General features: G+C 35.0%; 1 protein-coding gene across 3 annotated transcripts in view; it reads left to right on the plus strand.

Annotated features, from left to right (window-relative positions):
- DIAPH2 (diaphanous related formin 2) overlaps positions 1–16,035 on the plus strand; it is a 1,060,116-nt gene that overhangs the window by 660,284 nt on the left and 383,797 nt on the right. For all 3 annotated transcript variants that reach the window (XM_053581174.1, XM_053581176.1, XM_053581177.1), the window contains one exon: positions 12,863–12,987. In XM_053581174.1, the coding sequence (XP_053437149.1) occupies positions 12,863–12,987 (125 nt within the window). The remainder of the gene's footprint in view (positions 1–12,862; positions 12,988–16,035) is intronic.

Consider the following 16,035-nt stretch of genomic DNA (forward strand, 5'->3'; position numbering starts at 1 on the left):
ATGAAACATACATTGTCTGTTATTGGCTAAACCACCCATAACCCTTCCCCTTTGTACCATTGTTAACGTGCCAATTATGTGCCTTATGAATGAAAAATAATCGGGTTTTTCGATTTTCTTTTTCTCTTAGGGTAACTTCTGGCAGATATTTTCATGGTTTACAAGGCTTATAGCTGTTTTATTTAATGAGCTCCCCCCACCTCCAAATGCAGTTAGTTTAGTGGCTGTTATTGGCAACATTTGTTTCAAAAAATATATAACATCAAGACTTTGGGGGGAAGAAGCCTTAATAGAAATATCCATGCTACCTGCACAAGTTTAGAGTGACTCTTGGAAAAGCAGGGTAAAGAGAAAAATAGTAAAATATTACAAGCATAGCCCTGAGGAAAATGACCATAACCAACATCTAGAAATGTTGGTACATGGAATGAGTCAGGGATGCAGAAATTATTACCTACATTTATATAGCCAGAAAACTAACTGTAGACTAAATTATCTCATAGTAAAGTCATGAAACAATGTTCTGGGGGAATCTATATGCAAATACCTTCCTATTTCATGTGCCTAGCTCAGAGCTCTCTTCTGAGCCCCCGCTTGGATGGTTCATACCTTTATAACTTAATAAGTCCAAAGCTGAATCCTTGATCTTTGCCTACAGATAACTTCTCCAAACTTGTCCATTTCTATTGTTCATGCCAGAAACCTAGGAATCATTCTTAACAGTTCCTTCTTCCTTATCTCGTATACAGGGTGGCCATAAAGTTCCTGTGCAATTTGCACAGGAACTTTATGGCCACCCTACATTTCTAGCCCAGTCAGCTTACCTCTGAGATACATACTTCAGCCATCTTTGCTTACCCTAATCCAAGCCACCATCATCTCCTATCAAGACTAAAATAATTGTTTCCTACCTGTTCTCTTCATTTCCATTCTTGTTTTGTTTTTTTGTTTTTTGGAGTTTTTTTTTAGTGAGACATAGTCTTGACCTGTTACCCAGGCTAGAGTGCCATGGTATCATCCTAGCTCACAGCAACCCCAAACTCTTGGGCTCAAATGATCCTCCTGTCTCAGCCTCCTGAGTAGCTGGGACTAAAGGCGTGGGCTACATACCTCATACATTTTTATTATTTTGTAGAGATGAGTTCTTGCTATATTGTTCAGTCTTCCATTCCCATCTTTATCCCCACCCCCATTTTCCTCATAGCTACCACAGTTATAATTTTAGGGTTTTTAAAAATAATTTTATTTCCTTATTCTGCTTTTTCTCTTATTATTACAAACCCTTGTGTCGAGGGCTCATGTTCAATAGATCCTTATAATTTTATAACTTTATTTCCTTATTTTGCTTTTTCTCTTATTACAAACCCTTGTGTCGAAGGCTCATGTTCAATAGATCACAGCCCCAAGGGAGCTGCTGTGCTATGTACGAAACCTCGACTCAGAAGCAGGTCATCTACAAATAGTTTAGACCAGGTTCCCCATGAATATGGGGTCAGAGTTACATTTTTTTAAGTGTAAATTTAATCAGCTTCTCCTGCTTAAAGCCTTTCAATGCTTTCCCACCATGCTTAAGGTGAAACCTAAACTCCTTACCCCCGCCTACCTCTCAAACCTCATTTCTCTCTCTCTCTTTTTTTAGTCCATTGTTTGGTTAGAAAAAAATAAATACTTAAGGTAAAATAGATTTATGAGGTGATAATATCCAGAAATAAATAAAGCTATGCTTTATTTAAGGACTGATTTCAGTAATGAGGAATTTAGAAAATTATTATTATATAAATATATTACTGCAATTGCTTCTGTTTACATTGCCAGTCTCTTTAATTCTGGGCGTATAGTAATAGTGTTTGTATCCCCAGTCAATTTATGAATAAGGAAAATGCAACCATAGGCTTAACTTATCATTCCAAGCATCTTTGTCTGACCTATAACCCTACTACCCAGGAGAATAACTACTCATCTAGGCAGCACGAATGTGGAATGGACTCTAATGGCTCCAGCATTATGACCTCAGCACTAACACTGATCTCATGACAACCTGCATTCAGTTTGGGTGAAAATTGATGGCTTTGAATATGTATATACTTCTGGACTTTATGCATTACTTGAAAAACTCCATCAAGTGTAAGCATCTACATATAGCCCTGTTAATTTCCTTGAAGAATTCAGGAATAAGGTTTCTTAAAAATTTGCCCATACTCTCAAAAATAATGCTCAAGAAGGCTAACATTGTTTTAATATGTCATTGTGGCTTTATTAAGACACTACGTTTATTTAATTCTGACCAAATAGCATGTGAAAGACAGTATCTATTCAAATGGTTTATCAATCCATATGATCTTTTCATACCTTACAAGGAATGTCATATACCAGAAGTAAGAGGATATTAGTGAAGTTATCATTAAGTCATTGCTCAGATAAAAGCATTTGTGAATGCTTATTTAAGGAAAAGTCAGCTTTCTTGGTATGAAAGAAATTTGCTCATTTATCACATCTGGTTTATCAGAACTTTGGCAGTATTGAATATAGTTTTCTACATCTTTTTTTCTTTGTGATATTTTTTCAGTAATATTCATTCAGTTATTATGATTCAAAACTAAACACACATATAAACATATATTCAAAATTTCAAATTTTACAAACTTGTAACTCCAGATTTTTTCCTTTCTTTTCTTTTTTTTTTTCTTTCTTTCTTTTTTTTTTTTATGAGACAGAGTCTCCAGCTGTCCCCCAGGGTACAGCGCCATGGCATCACAGCTCACATAACCCCCAACTCTTGGGCTTAAGCCATTCTCTTGCCTCAGCCTCCCAAGTAGCTGGGACTACAGGTGCCCACCATGCCTGGCTATTTTTTTGTTGTTGTTGCAGTTGTCATTGTTGTTTTAGCTGGCCCAGGCTGGGTTCAAATCCTCCACGCTCTGTGTATGTGGCCTGGTGCCCTGCTGACTGAGCTACGGGCACTGCCAATCCAGATTTCTTAAACTAGGATTTTGTTCATTTTACTTTTTGTCTGCATTTTCCATAGCCATTATTTTCCATAATTTTACTAACTTATCTCTAAGCCATTCTATTGTTGTATTAAGTAGCCCCTTTGACAGCATTCACTTTTACCATTAGCATTCTAATTTCAAGGTAAAAGAAGAATGCATTACACACATTTGACAAGTGAAGACATTACTATAGGGTTGTCATAAAGGATTTATCAGCATTTGAAGGTTCTGACAAGTTTTTTTATTGAGAAGAATGCCATTCCAGCCATTTAAATAAAATCTCTAGGCTGGACAATTCAGTGTTGACCCATCTCAAGTCAATAAGACTTGACTTGACCCTTTAAAATTATTCCAGTTTGAGTTGCAGGTGGGTGGAAGACCTTTTATTTCAAAGAAAACAAATGAGTTTTTTTAAGATTCTTTATGATGAGAACAAACTATCCCAATAAGACTTTAACTAGCATTGCTTTTTTACATCTCAATCCTGGCCCTGAGCTAAGATTGTCAACAAGAAAAGGAGATTTCAGTTTGCTTTTTAGCCTTTGATTTTAAAATTCACACAATAGTATTTGCTGCAAGCAGAATAACAGTTGCAGAAGAGGCAGCAGGAGAAAGGACTGGGATTCTTCACGGGCAGCTTGACTGTCCAATGCTGTTGGCTTGGCGGTCAGGCTACAGAACTTTTTAAATTGCAATCATTATTTAGAGAGTTTCAAACTTTCCCTCCTGCCTCATTTTCATTTTCCTTTTGTTAGAAGGCTCCATTTCTTTATTTTTAAAAAATGCATTCAGACTGTTTTCAGGCTGAGAATTTGTACAAATGTGTGGACTCAGACACTGAAATGTACTTAGTGAAGTATTTAGAGTTAAATCATATAATGTAGTTTTCATGTTTTCTTATTGAAGTTCCTCTGCCATCAGCATCACTTCAGGCCGTATTATGAAACCAATTTAGAAAAACCTGTGCCTTATCCCCAAGGGCACATGTTAAAGAGGCAAATGATAGTGCTTTTGAATGCATACTGGGGAGGCATCTTTTAAATTTTTATTTAATAAGAATTCTAGTTAAATGTTGTTTTCTGTTAAGGTGACTTTTTTAACATTTTTTTCCCTAAGAATGAGTCATAATCTAACATTCTTTGTTCATTATAGGGATTTTTTTAATTTGGGTGTCATTTACCATTTTTTTTTTCTTTAATGGCCAAAGAAGCTTAGTGATGAGCTTTGCTATTGCTATCCTATAAACACATTTGCTTCATTTTCACATACAGCATTTATGTAAAATGAAAGTATTAATTTATAAATGCACTTGAGAAAGAATACAACAGAGCCTATTGTTCAGTGTGCTTGTAATGTTCCTTTTCTTTTTTTTTTTTCTTTTTTTATTGTTGGGGATTCATTGAGGGTACAATAAGCCAGGTTACACTGATTGCAATTGTTAGGTAAAGTCCCTCTTGCAATCATGTCTTGCCCCCATAAAGTGTGACACACACCAAGGCCCCACCCCCTCCCTCCGTCCCTCTTTCTGCTTCCCCCCCCATAATCATAATTGTCATTAATTGTCCTCATATCAAAATTGAGTACATAGGATTCATGCTTCTCCATTCTTGTGATGCTTTACTAAGAATAATGTCTTCCACGTCCATCCAGGTTAATACGAAGGATGTAAAGTCTCCATTTTTTTTAATGGCTGAATAGTGTTCCATGGTATACATATACCACAGCTTGTTAATCCATTCCTGGGTTGGTGGGCATTTAGGCTGTTTCCACATTTTGGTGATTGTAAATTGAGCTGCAATAAACAGTCTAGTACAAGTGTCCTTATGATAAAAGGATTTTTTTCCTTCTGGGTAGATACCCAGTAACGGGATTGCAGGATCAAATGGGAGGTCTAGCTTGAGTGCTTTGAGGTTTCTCCATACTTCCAGAAAGGTTGTACTAGTTTGCAGTCCCACCAGCAGTGTAAAAGTGTTCCCTTCTCTCCACATCCACGCCGGCATCTGCAGTTTTGAGATTTTGTGATGTGGGCCATTCTCATTGGGGTTAGATGATATCTCAGGGTTGTTTTGATTTGCATTTCTCTAATATATAGAGATGATGAACATTTTTTCATGTGTTTGTTAGCCATTCATCTGTCGTCTTTAGAGAAGGTTCTATTCATGTCTCTTGCCCATTGATATATGAGATTGTTGGCTTTTTTCATGTGGATTAATTTGAGTTCTCTATAGATCCTAGTTATCAAGCTTTTGTCTGATTGAAAATATGCAAACATCCTTTCCCATTGTGTAGGTTGTCTCTTTGCTTTGGTTCTTGTCTCCTTAGCTGTACAGAAGCTTTTCAGTTTAATGAAGTCCCATTTGTTTATTTTTGTTGTTGTTGCAATTGCCATGGCAGTCTTCTTCATGAAGTCTTCCCCCAGGCCAATATCTTCCAGTGTTTTTCCTATGCTTTCTTGGAGGATTTTTATTGTTTCATGCCTTAAATTTAAGTCCTTTATCCATCTTGAATCAATTTTTGTGAGTGGGGAAAGGTGTGGGTCCAGTTTCAGTCTTTTACATGTAGACATCCAGTTCTCCCAACACCATTTATTGAATAGGGAATCTTTCCCCCAAGGTATGTTCTTGTTTGGTTTATCAAAGATTAGGTGGTTGTAAAATGTTAGTTTCATTTCTTGGTTTTCAATTCGATTCCAAGTGTCTATGTCTCTGTTTTTGTGCCAGTAATGTTCCTTTTCTTTTTAACATATGCTTTTTGGATGAGTCACTTGAATGGTGTGCTACTCAGCTGATAGTAATTCTTCAACTAAATATATCCAGTTAAGGAAAATTACAGGGTACATATAATCATGTCTGGGCCACTTTGCACATAGACTTGCAAGAGTGAATTTTTATTTGGCCTTTCTTAGAGCAGAGATGTAAGAAATGCTCTGCTATTTTGTCAATGGTTAAAATTAATAGAAATATTTAGATGCCTGTGGCTCAAAGGGGTAGGGCGCTGGTCCCATATGCTGGAGGTGGCAGGTTCAAACCCAGCTCCGGCCAAAAACTGCAAAAAAAAAAAGAAATATTTAATTCAGAAAAAAAAATCCACTAGTTCCTGGAAAAGTTTTTATGTTTACATAAAATTGCACATTCTGAATATGGTCTAGAGGATGTCACTAGAGTACTATGATTACTTTTTCCCTAAATGTATATCCATTCTCTTATCCAATCTGTAATTGAAGAGTCCATCCATTCAAACTCTAACTTAAAATTTTATTCTGTATTTTTCTTAAAATTATGAATTTGAGAACATCTGTCATTTAAAATGTTGTGAATGAACTTCAAGCCACTATCATATATTTGCTTGAAGCCAGGAGAAAAGTATATGTATATTTTTCAACTGAAGCAAGTAGATAAATAAGATTTGTGGGCAAAGTTCCTCATCTATACAACTCAAGAGAGTATACTCAGCTTAAAAGGTTATTTATGGAGTACAAGGAAGAAAGCTATAATAAAGAACTCGATAGCTATAATTTAATTTTTAGTGTTATAATTCAGATTCAGTAATTCAGTAGCAGATATAAAAAATGAAATGAGAAAAAAAATTAAAGTGCCAGCAGACTGACGAATCAGTCATTGAAAATGCCTATAGTGGGAATATACTCAGATGGAAAATGTTTGCACTGTCATTAAAGACTCCCTAATTTATATTAGAGAACTAATATAATGATAGCAGAAAAATATACCCTGAGGCTGAGGCTATGCAGAAGACAATCCTTTCTTATTCCCTCTGGTACTTAAATATTCTTGGTGTTCAGGTATCCTCATCTCCCTGCCACCTCTAGTAAAAAATCTCTGTCTGTTTCTTTCCCTCTCTCTCTCCCTCTCTCCCTCCTTCCTCCCTTTCTCCTTCCTCCTTCCCTCCCTAAGAAATATTAGAATGAAGGTAGGCTAAGTCCTAATTAAAAAGATAAATAATCATAACATTAGTTGCCTCTCTTAAGATTGAAGTAAATGTATTCAAGGCAAGTAATCAGTCAATAAACAAGTATTAATTCTGTTCTAACACTTTTTGGGGGGTCTGCTACCTTTTAAACAAGTCTAGAAAGCCAAAATAAGTAACTTTCAAATGTCTCCAGTGAAATATAGACTATTGCATAGATTTTAATTTCCAGAAATATTGTTTAAATTTGGAACTTGCTAATATCTCTAACAAATTGGCTGTTCATTAGTGTAATTATCACCAGTTCAGACCTAAAATTCCATGTACTCTGTAAAAGCTAAAAACAGAAAAGGCAATCTAAGTTTCTTTCTCTTGATTAGAAAGAAGACCAATATTAAATTAACTCAGGCCATAGTGGGGGACCAAGTCTGGACTATCTACTGCTTCTTTTTTTATTTCATTTTTTTAATTACTTAGATAACATCTAAATTGTTTAATTCTTGGTAGCATATTTACAGTAGGAATTTTTATGTTGGAAGGTAGGAAGGATGTAGAGAGAGGATAGTGAAATATAAAATGAATATTTATAGATTACCTCTTATGTAACAGTATAATGATAACTACTTTATAATTATAAATTAATTTAACTTAAATGACTGCCTTTTAGGGAAGGTATAATTTTCTTCATTTTGCAAATTAGGAAATGAAAGCCCAAAGAGGCTAAATCCTTGGCTCAGGATAACCTAACTAATAATTGACATGGCTGAGATTAGAACCTAGGTTTCTATGACTCATAAAACCATTTCTGCCCCACTCAATTTTGCCATAGCTACATATATAAGTAACATCCCCTTGTGCTAATGAATGATAAAGAGTACAGATATCATTCAAGATGCTGTACTCTTGAATAATATTGATATTATCCAAGTTGTAGAGACACTGCTTTACATTTGTGATTTGTGAGAAGATATCACTTTGTTTATATCATACCCTTACTTGAAAGCAGTACATACTTCATGGAATTTTTGTGATAATTGGTAAGTTAATACATCAGACTACCTAGAATAATGTGTAGCACACGGTAATCATTCAGTAAATAAATGCTATTTATTACTTAAGATATTATGAAATATGGCCAGGCACAGTGGTTCATGTCTGTAATCCCAAAGTAGGAAGATTGCTTGGGGCCAGGAGTTTGAGACCAGCCTGAGCAAAATAGTGAGAGTCCCCTCTTTACAGAAAATAGAAGGATTAGCTCGGTGTGATGGCATATACACCTGTAGTCCCCAGCTACTCGGGAGGCTGAGGCAGGAAGATTGAGCCCAGGAGTTTGAAATTTCTGTGAGCTATGATCAATACCACTGTACTCCAGCCTGGGTGACACAGCAAGACCCTGTCCAAAAAAAAAAAAGAAAGAAATGACTAATTCTTATACCATAAAAGAACTAGTTGAAGAAACTATATATTTATGGGCTGGATAAATTAAGAAGATAGGACTAATACCTTTCCTGTAGACAGTAGACTTGATCGGCATTGAGATAAGGCAAAATTAGTACTAATAAGTGAGAGTTCAAGTAGGCTGATTTTGATTATAAGTAAATAAAAATTTTTCGAATGATAATACCGTCAAAATGGAATAAGACATGGAGAATATAGGCAATACTCTGTTTTACATCTAGTGTAATGCACTACCCTAGATTCACTGGGCACCCCTTCTTTGCCACATCCTACCTCCAAGTGCAGGCCACTTGCTACCGAGCCACACTGGGAAGTTAACACCCTTCAAACAGAATATCATCAGTGAAGAAACAGGAAATGCTGAGGAAGCAGTAGGTGACTAATTGCTTACTCACCAACTCTTCAAAGTTATATTTATTTTGCCTGGAGACCAAGAACCAACTATATAATTTGCAGGGCCCAGGGCAAAAATGAAAATGTCAGGCCTTACTGAAAATTTAATAATTTTTGTTTTTTGAGAGAGTTTCACGTTCTGTTGTCCTGGGTGGAGTGCCATGGTGTCATCACAACTCACAGTAATATGAAACTCATGGGCTCAAGAGGTCCTCTTGCCTTAGCCTCCCAAGTAGCTAGGACTACGGATAGCTGGGACTGCAGATGCCTGCTACAATGCCTGGCTAATTTTTCTAATTTTAGTAGGGACAGGGTCTTGCTCTTGCTCTGGCTGGTCTCAAACTCCTGAGCTCAAGCAATCCACCCACCTCAGCTTCCCTCCCAGAATGCTAGGATTATAGGCGTGAGCCATCATGTCTGGCAATTATTAAGAATTTAAAAATGGAAGCTGAGATTGGTGGCTCACACCTGTAATCCTAGCACTCTGGGAGGCTAAGGCAGGAGGATCCCTTTAGTTCAAGAGTTCAAGACTAACCTGAACAAGAGTGAGACTTGGTCTCTACTAAAAATAGAAAAAAATTAACTGGGCATAGTTGTGGGCACCTGTAGTCCCAGCTACTGCAGAGGCTAAGGCAGGAGGATCTCTTAAACCCAGGAGTTTAAGGTTGCTGTGAGTGAGACCGACACCACAGTACCTCTACCCAAAAATGAGATTCTGTCTCAAAAGAAGGGGAAAAAAAGAATTTTAAAATGATAACAAAGCATTAAACAAAATGCAGAGCCCTTCGAAGCGTGAGACCCTGTGCAACTGTATAAGCATGTCAGCCCTGATAGAGATAACCTGACATATTAAGCAAGCAGCTGTATTTTTTGTGAAGCTGTGACAAGTTTCAGAATTTACCCTCCTATATTTGCTTTCTTACCTTTTCCCTCATTCCTATGTCTCTGGGATTACATCGTACCCTTACCCCAGTGAGGCCTTAATGAGTAAGCTCTATGTTGGGCTATGTTTTCCAGGGACATAGACTGATACTGTGTGAACTGAGTTTTTCAAATTTGAGAGGTTGGTCCAAATCTCTTTTAATGTTACTTCTAACTCAAAGATAACACAATTTCTCTAATGTAAGGCTAAAAAACTTTATTAATGGTATTGTTTGTTTAATACACCCATAAATTTTTATCTAAGCTATAATTCCTGGATTCTTACATCTCTAATATTTCATTCTCTTTTGTGCAGGCATATTAATTATTCATTAGAGGGGAAGAAGAGAAGAACCTAATAAGGAAAAGTGCCCTTTGTCTCTCCCTTATCCCATTTTCTCACTTTCCTCTATATATAGTTCGACATATTTTAACTTCCTGCTTCCTTTCTGTACTTCCTGCTTCCTTTCTAATAATTCCATAGTAACTTTGAACATTATGATTATATCTAACCTCTACCTGCACTTTCAGTTACAGAAGTGGACATAAATTTAAATTTGAAACTTTTTGTAATATACATATTCATTCAATAAACATTTGTTGAATACTATGTGTAAAGCACAGTGATAAGTACTGAGGGAGAAGCAGAGAATTAGATATGGATCTTACCATTAAGTAGCTTGAGGTTTTATAAAGGAGACTGTGTATTTATGTTCAGGAGACAAAAAAAATTCTAATTCAAAACAGAAGGTGATATGTGGGCAATCACATGAACAAACAAAAATTGCATGTAAAATGGTAGAGAATTTGGAGTAGAGCACTGGAGGGATTTATAGAGGACGAAAAATTTGACATGAAAAATTGGGGAGGACAGATGTTCAGAAAAATATTGATTTATTGAGAATTCAACTTTAGGGCAAAAGCAATTTCACTGAATTAAAAATATATTCTCTCTTGTTATTTGAAATATGTAGACTGTTGTATGCACAGCAACTAGATTAGACTATTTTTATATTAAACTATCAGAAGATGAAGTCATTATCATTACTCCCTTTTTTAGTTTAGGGATTACTTTCGTGTCCTAAACCTGGCCTTTGAACACATTTGGTTTATTGCAGAATGTTAGCACAAGTTTATTTCTTCTGTAGGGTAGGAAAAGTAACTCTTCCTTCTACCCAATTTAATTTCATTAGCTGGGCCCCCTGTAACAAAAAGCAGATTAACAAGATAAACGATTATAAATTCATTTAAGTTTTCCATGACATAGGAGGGGGGAAGCTTTCATAAGGAAATGAAGACAAACTAAACCTGAGTGTTTTCTGTGGTAGGTTTGATGAAGTATGAAGAGTTGTGGAAAACTATAATAGGAAGACACAAAAGTATGAGGTCAATTAATAGACTTGAGTAAATGTAACAAGGCTTGTTTGTTTAGATTTCTATGTCCTTTTGTCTTTGGAGATAAGGATACTGGTTTTTCTCAGGGTACAGGGAAATTACCTCTCACACGAGACTTTTATGGCCTGCTCTGGGGAAAGTCAAAAAGTCCTACTTATACATGTCATTTCTAAAATTCTCTCAGCTTAAATAAATATATGAAGACACTATATTTTGGGGTAGTGTGTTCTGAACCCCATCACATACATGTAACCTAAAAAACATAAGTGGTCATTTTTTAATCTTCAGCTTTTCAATCAAGCAAGTAGGGGAAGGAGAAACCTTCTGAATAATTAAGGAGAATACCCTGGAAAAACCTAAGTGAAAAAAGAAATTCAATTTAAAGTCAGAGAGAATGATATCCTCCACAGCAAACTCATCCTTTAAATAAAGCAAGCAATGGTTGCTGAACCCCTAGCAAATATTTGGCAAGACAAAACTCTCTTATACGTCTCCAATGAAGAATAATTCCCAAAATTGTCAGATCTAAACAAATGGAACTAAAGCGAACAGAGGTATTTAAACTGATAGATTAATAGAAAGAAAATTGTCTTTAGTGTTGATGTTTGATTTTCAGTCTTTTAAACTTACATGTACGTTAAGGTTGATTTTTCTCCTCATTGATTTATAAAGGTGTGTCCTCAATGTGATGAATTTGTATCAGAATTGCTTGGCTGAAATTTGCCAGGAGGTTGATTTTGCCAGTCTCTTGAATTTTTCATTGTGATGCCAATGTATCTCAGAATAAGACAAATTTTATTTAAAAAAAAAAAAAAGAAGTATTTTTCTTTGTGTTTCATGCTCCTTTAATGAAAAAAACAGTGATTCAGAGGCCTGGATTTAAAAAGCAAGGACACAGGCTATTTGTGAAGTTATAACACTTACCTTGTCTTTACAACTGGAATCCTGGCAAACGCTGTTGATATTGATAGAATTGTCTTCATAAATAGTTGCCAGTCATGCATTAATCATCTGCAGAATAGTTACAAGTTGTAAAAAAACAAAAGTACCCCATAAAAGAAGGCATCATGAGAGATCTTGAAAATATGCATGTATATAGGAGCAGTTTGAATATAATATCTAAAATGATTCGTTGTCAATTAGAGAAAAAGAAAAGTTCAGAGAATGTTAGGGGTAATTAAAGCAACTAATGATAATATTTGAGGACATGCTGAAGCTTTGTGGGTACGTACACACACATGTGTTTGCTGGGGCATCAACAGTTATTTTTCACATCTCTATGTGCATGAAAAGTACTAAAGGTGGGAACTTTTACCATAGATATTGCTTTATAAAGTTAGGATGTTTCAATGAAAAAATTTTTGATCATTTTATATATTTTAACTTTAAATCATTTATAGAGCCAAGAACATGCATTAGTAAGATAAGATCTCTTTGAACCTTAGTTTCTCTTTAATCGTCAAATTAGATTTTAAAGAATGAAATATTAGGAATTCCATCAATAAATTTAAATAGAAAAGAATTCATTTGAACTAATGGCTGAGTAAAATGGTGACATTCCCATATTAAGTATGATGATTTGGTAAATTATAGTACACATTTTCATTTATTTCATGGAGAATATAATTTTTATGAACAGTAATTCAGAAAAATGTGAATTGACTTCACGTAACTATTCTCCACATTAAAAAAAAAAAGACTTTAAATGATACTGTCTTCTTTTAGTTGTTTTATGGTACATCTGATAAAATATCCTAAAAGCTTTGCACGTTGTTCTTTAGTTTCAGCTCAAATTCTCAAGAGCAACCTTGAAGTAATGGAACAACATATTGTTAATTTGGAACGTGACATCAAGAAATTCACCCATGTAGAAAATCAACTTGATAAGTTTGTGGAAAAGATGACGATATCCTTTACTAATTAAGTGTTTTGTGTTTGTTTGTCTGTTTATTAATTATGTGGTTAGTTTAGACACTCTAGTCTGTTTATACTGTCTGGGTGAATTTGTGTATATGTTACTTTTGTAATAGCATAAATTTTGTTTCATGATGTTTCAAGCTAGAGTAAGCAAAAGAACAATCAGAAAAAAATGTCATTTCTCAATGAAGAATTTCATTTGAAAGCCCACAAGATATGTGAGGTAAGTGTTATGAGTCTTGATTATACCTAAACAAAACAAAGAATATTTTTGCTAGCACTCTGGGAGGCCAAGGTGGGAGGATCTCTTGAGCTCAAGACCAGACTGAGCAAGAGCAAGACCCCGACTCTACTAAAAATGGAAAAAATTATCCAGGCATGGTGATACACACCTGTAGTCCCAGCTACTCAGGAGGCTAAGGTAGAGGGATCATTTGAACTATGAAGTTTGAGGTTCCTGTGAGCGAGGCTGAGGCCACAGCATTCTAGCCCAGATGAACGAGCAAGATTCTTTCTCAAAAAAGAAAGAAAAGAAAAGAAAAAGAAACAAAAGAATAAAAAGAACATTCTTCTCTAACTGAATTTTTTTCCAAGGATACACATGCATTTTCAAGGATAATCAGGGGATAACTAATATCAGTAGTTTGAAAAAACTGTGAAGGATAAATGGATACATGGAAGCATGGAAAGGTGAATTAATCAATAGATGATACACTTAAATAAATTGTTATATTGATATCTATGTAACATTAAGCATTTCTTGCTAAATAAACATTTTTGAAACCCCTATTTCACATATAGTATATTCATGTAAATTACAGAAACATAAAAAAGGAGAACTTGAGAAGTAGCATTTAGTTTGAATTGTTTAATGTTAAATCTGGTGTCTAAAGATAAACTACAGCTAATTTTTTTTTTTAATTTCTATTTTGGTTTTCAAAAGTTAAAGCCATATCCTCCTCCTCTGGGTTTAAATAAATATCTTGAACTGCAGATTGATTCACCATTTTATATCTCTAGAGGGAATAAATAACTGTAAAATCTTTATCTGATAATAAGTAAATTCCTTCAACAACTATGTGGCAGTCACCTTGTTTCAAGGTTAAACCCATTGCATTTTTCTTTTTGGGGGGTGGGGGGGAAGTTTCTTTATACAAGTCCATTTCCTAAATAGATTCCATTTTATTTCTTCACTGAATTTTATCAAAACACATACAATACTTTAGACTGAATTTGACAAAAGGCATGTAAAATCTCTGTACAGAAATACTGCTAAAATAAATTAATTTCTCAATTGCTTAGGTAAATTAAATTAATTACTTAAATACATGGAAGGATATTTCAAGCTTATGAATTAGAAGACTCTTTATTGATAAGATGTCTATTCTCTGCATTTTTTAATTTTTTTTTAATTGTTAAATCATAGCTGTGTACATTAGTGCAATCAAGGGGTACAATGTGCTGGTTTCGTATACAATCTGAAATATTCTCATCAAACTGTTCAACATAGACTTCATGGCATTTTCTTAGTTGTTGTATGTAGATATTTGTATTCTGCATTTAGTAAGTTTCGCCTGTACCCATTCTAAGATGCACCCATTGCATTTTTCTACTCTGATATGCTTTCTTTCCTGCCCAACTTGGAAATTACTGTGCTGAACTTGAATTACTTAAGAATGGAAATTTAGATTTGTGTAAAATTTTTTTCACTCTCCTGTTTTGGGTCATGAATTAATATTGTGTTTTGTATGGTCCTTGAGGGATTCTGAGTACTTTCATAAATACGGATATTTGAAACATAAGTTTGTAGAGTGATTGGAGTCAGGGAATCTTCAAAAATAACGTTGGGTTGCAAAACCAGCCATAGTGCTATACTTAACGTGAAGGTTTCGCTTTATTGCTGATTAGATATGTTATATTGTCCTGTGGCTGGAAGCCACCATCTTTTTCTTTCACCTTTTGATTTGGGTTCTTGCCTCATATATTTCAATTTAATTCATGATCCCCTTGTTCTTTTGAATGTTTTCTTCTACAGTTGGCTGATGGCCACACAACAGCTTGCACTATTGAGTCTTTCTTACTCATTTAGAAAAAGAAAAGTAATTTCAAACCCTCATGAACTTGGCTTGGACTCCTTGTGTTATTTCTCTCTTTATGCAGGTAATTAACCACTTTAAAATGAAAATCCAGAGCCTTCTGGATCTGTATGTTACAGATGAATGGTTATTCTTTGTTTAAGTGGCACTAAAGTGTGACTGTTTGTCCACAGGGGATTGGAAACTGTATTAAAATGTATGGGTCTGTTACTTTGCATGTCATATTTAAAAAAAAAATAAAATAAAATATACAACAATTCATTTCAGAGAGAAAGTTAGAATAATGAGTTGAATTGGTGAGTAACTCTGAATTAATGCATTACAGTGATAAAATTGTGCCTGCTTTGGATGTCTCCTTGGTTACCCATTGAGAGTTCTGATGTTCTAGAAAGAGAGAAACAAAATGCATAATCATCATGTGTATATATGTTACTCAAATTCTGGTGCCTGGGTAATATCTTTCTATCGTTCAGGCAATTGAAAAAGAGAAGGATATTTTATTATGGGATGTTCGATCCTGTTTTTAAATTAGAACTAGGATTCCATTTCTAGTTCTGGATTCTTTGTTCTGGATAATCTTTCCAATATTTCTATTCCCTGCCAATAAATTGCTTTGCTTCAGGTCACTGGCCCTGTAAATCGAATACCTAGGCACACAAATATGGCAGTATTTGTGTTACCTTGAAAGTTACCTTACCTACTTAAATAATAATCTTTCTGTAAGGACTGTTAGTTCCAAAACTGAATAATATTCCCATGCCTCTGCTTTCGGAGCAGCAACAGTGCTATAGTTAGCAGCAGTGGCATTGATGGCTCAGAAAAACTGAATATATAGGTTGAATCTTCAACCAGTCTCCAGGTAGGGCTGTGACTTATACCACCCTATGTTCACTTGCATTCTTTCACAATTTTGATTAAACACAATATGCTAGGCATTGCCA

The sequence above is a fragment of the Nycticebus coucang genome, chromosome X (genome assembly GCF_027406575.1).
Source record: "Nycticebus coucang isolate mNycCou1 chromosome X, mNycCou1.pri, whole genome shotgun sequence".
Classification (NCBI taxonomy): Eukaryota; Metazoa; Chordata; class Mammalia; order Primates; family Lorisidae; genus Nycticebus; species Nycticebus coucang.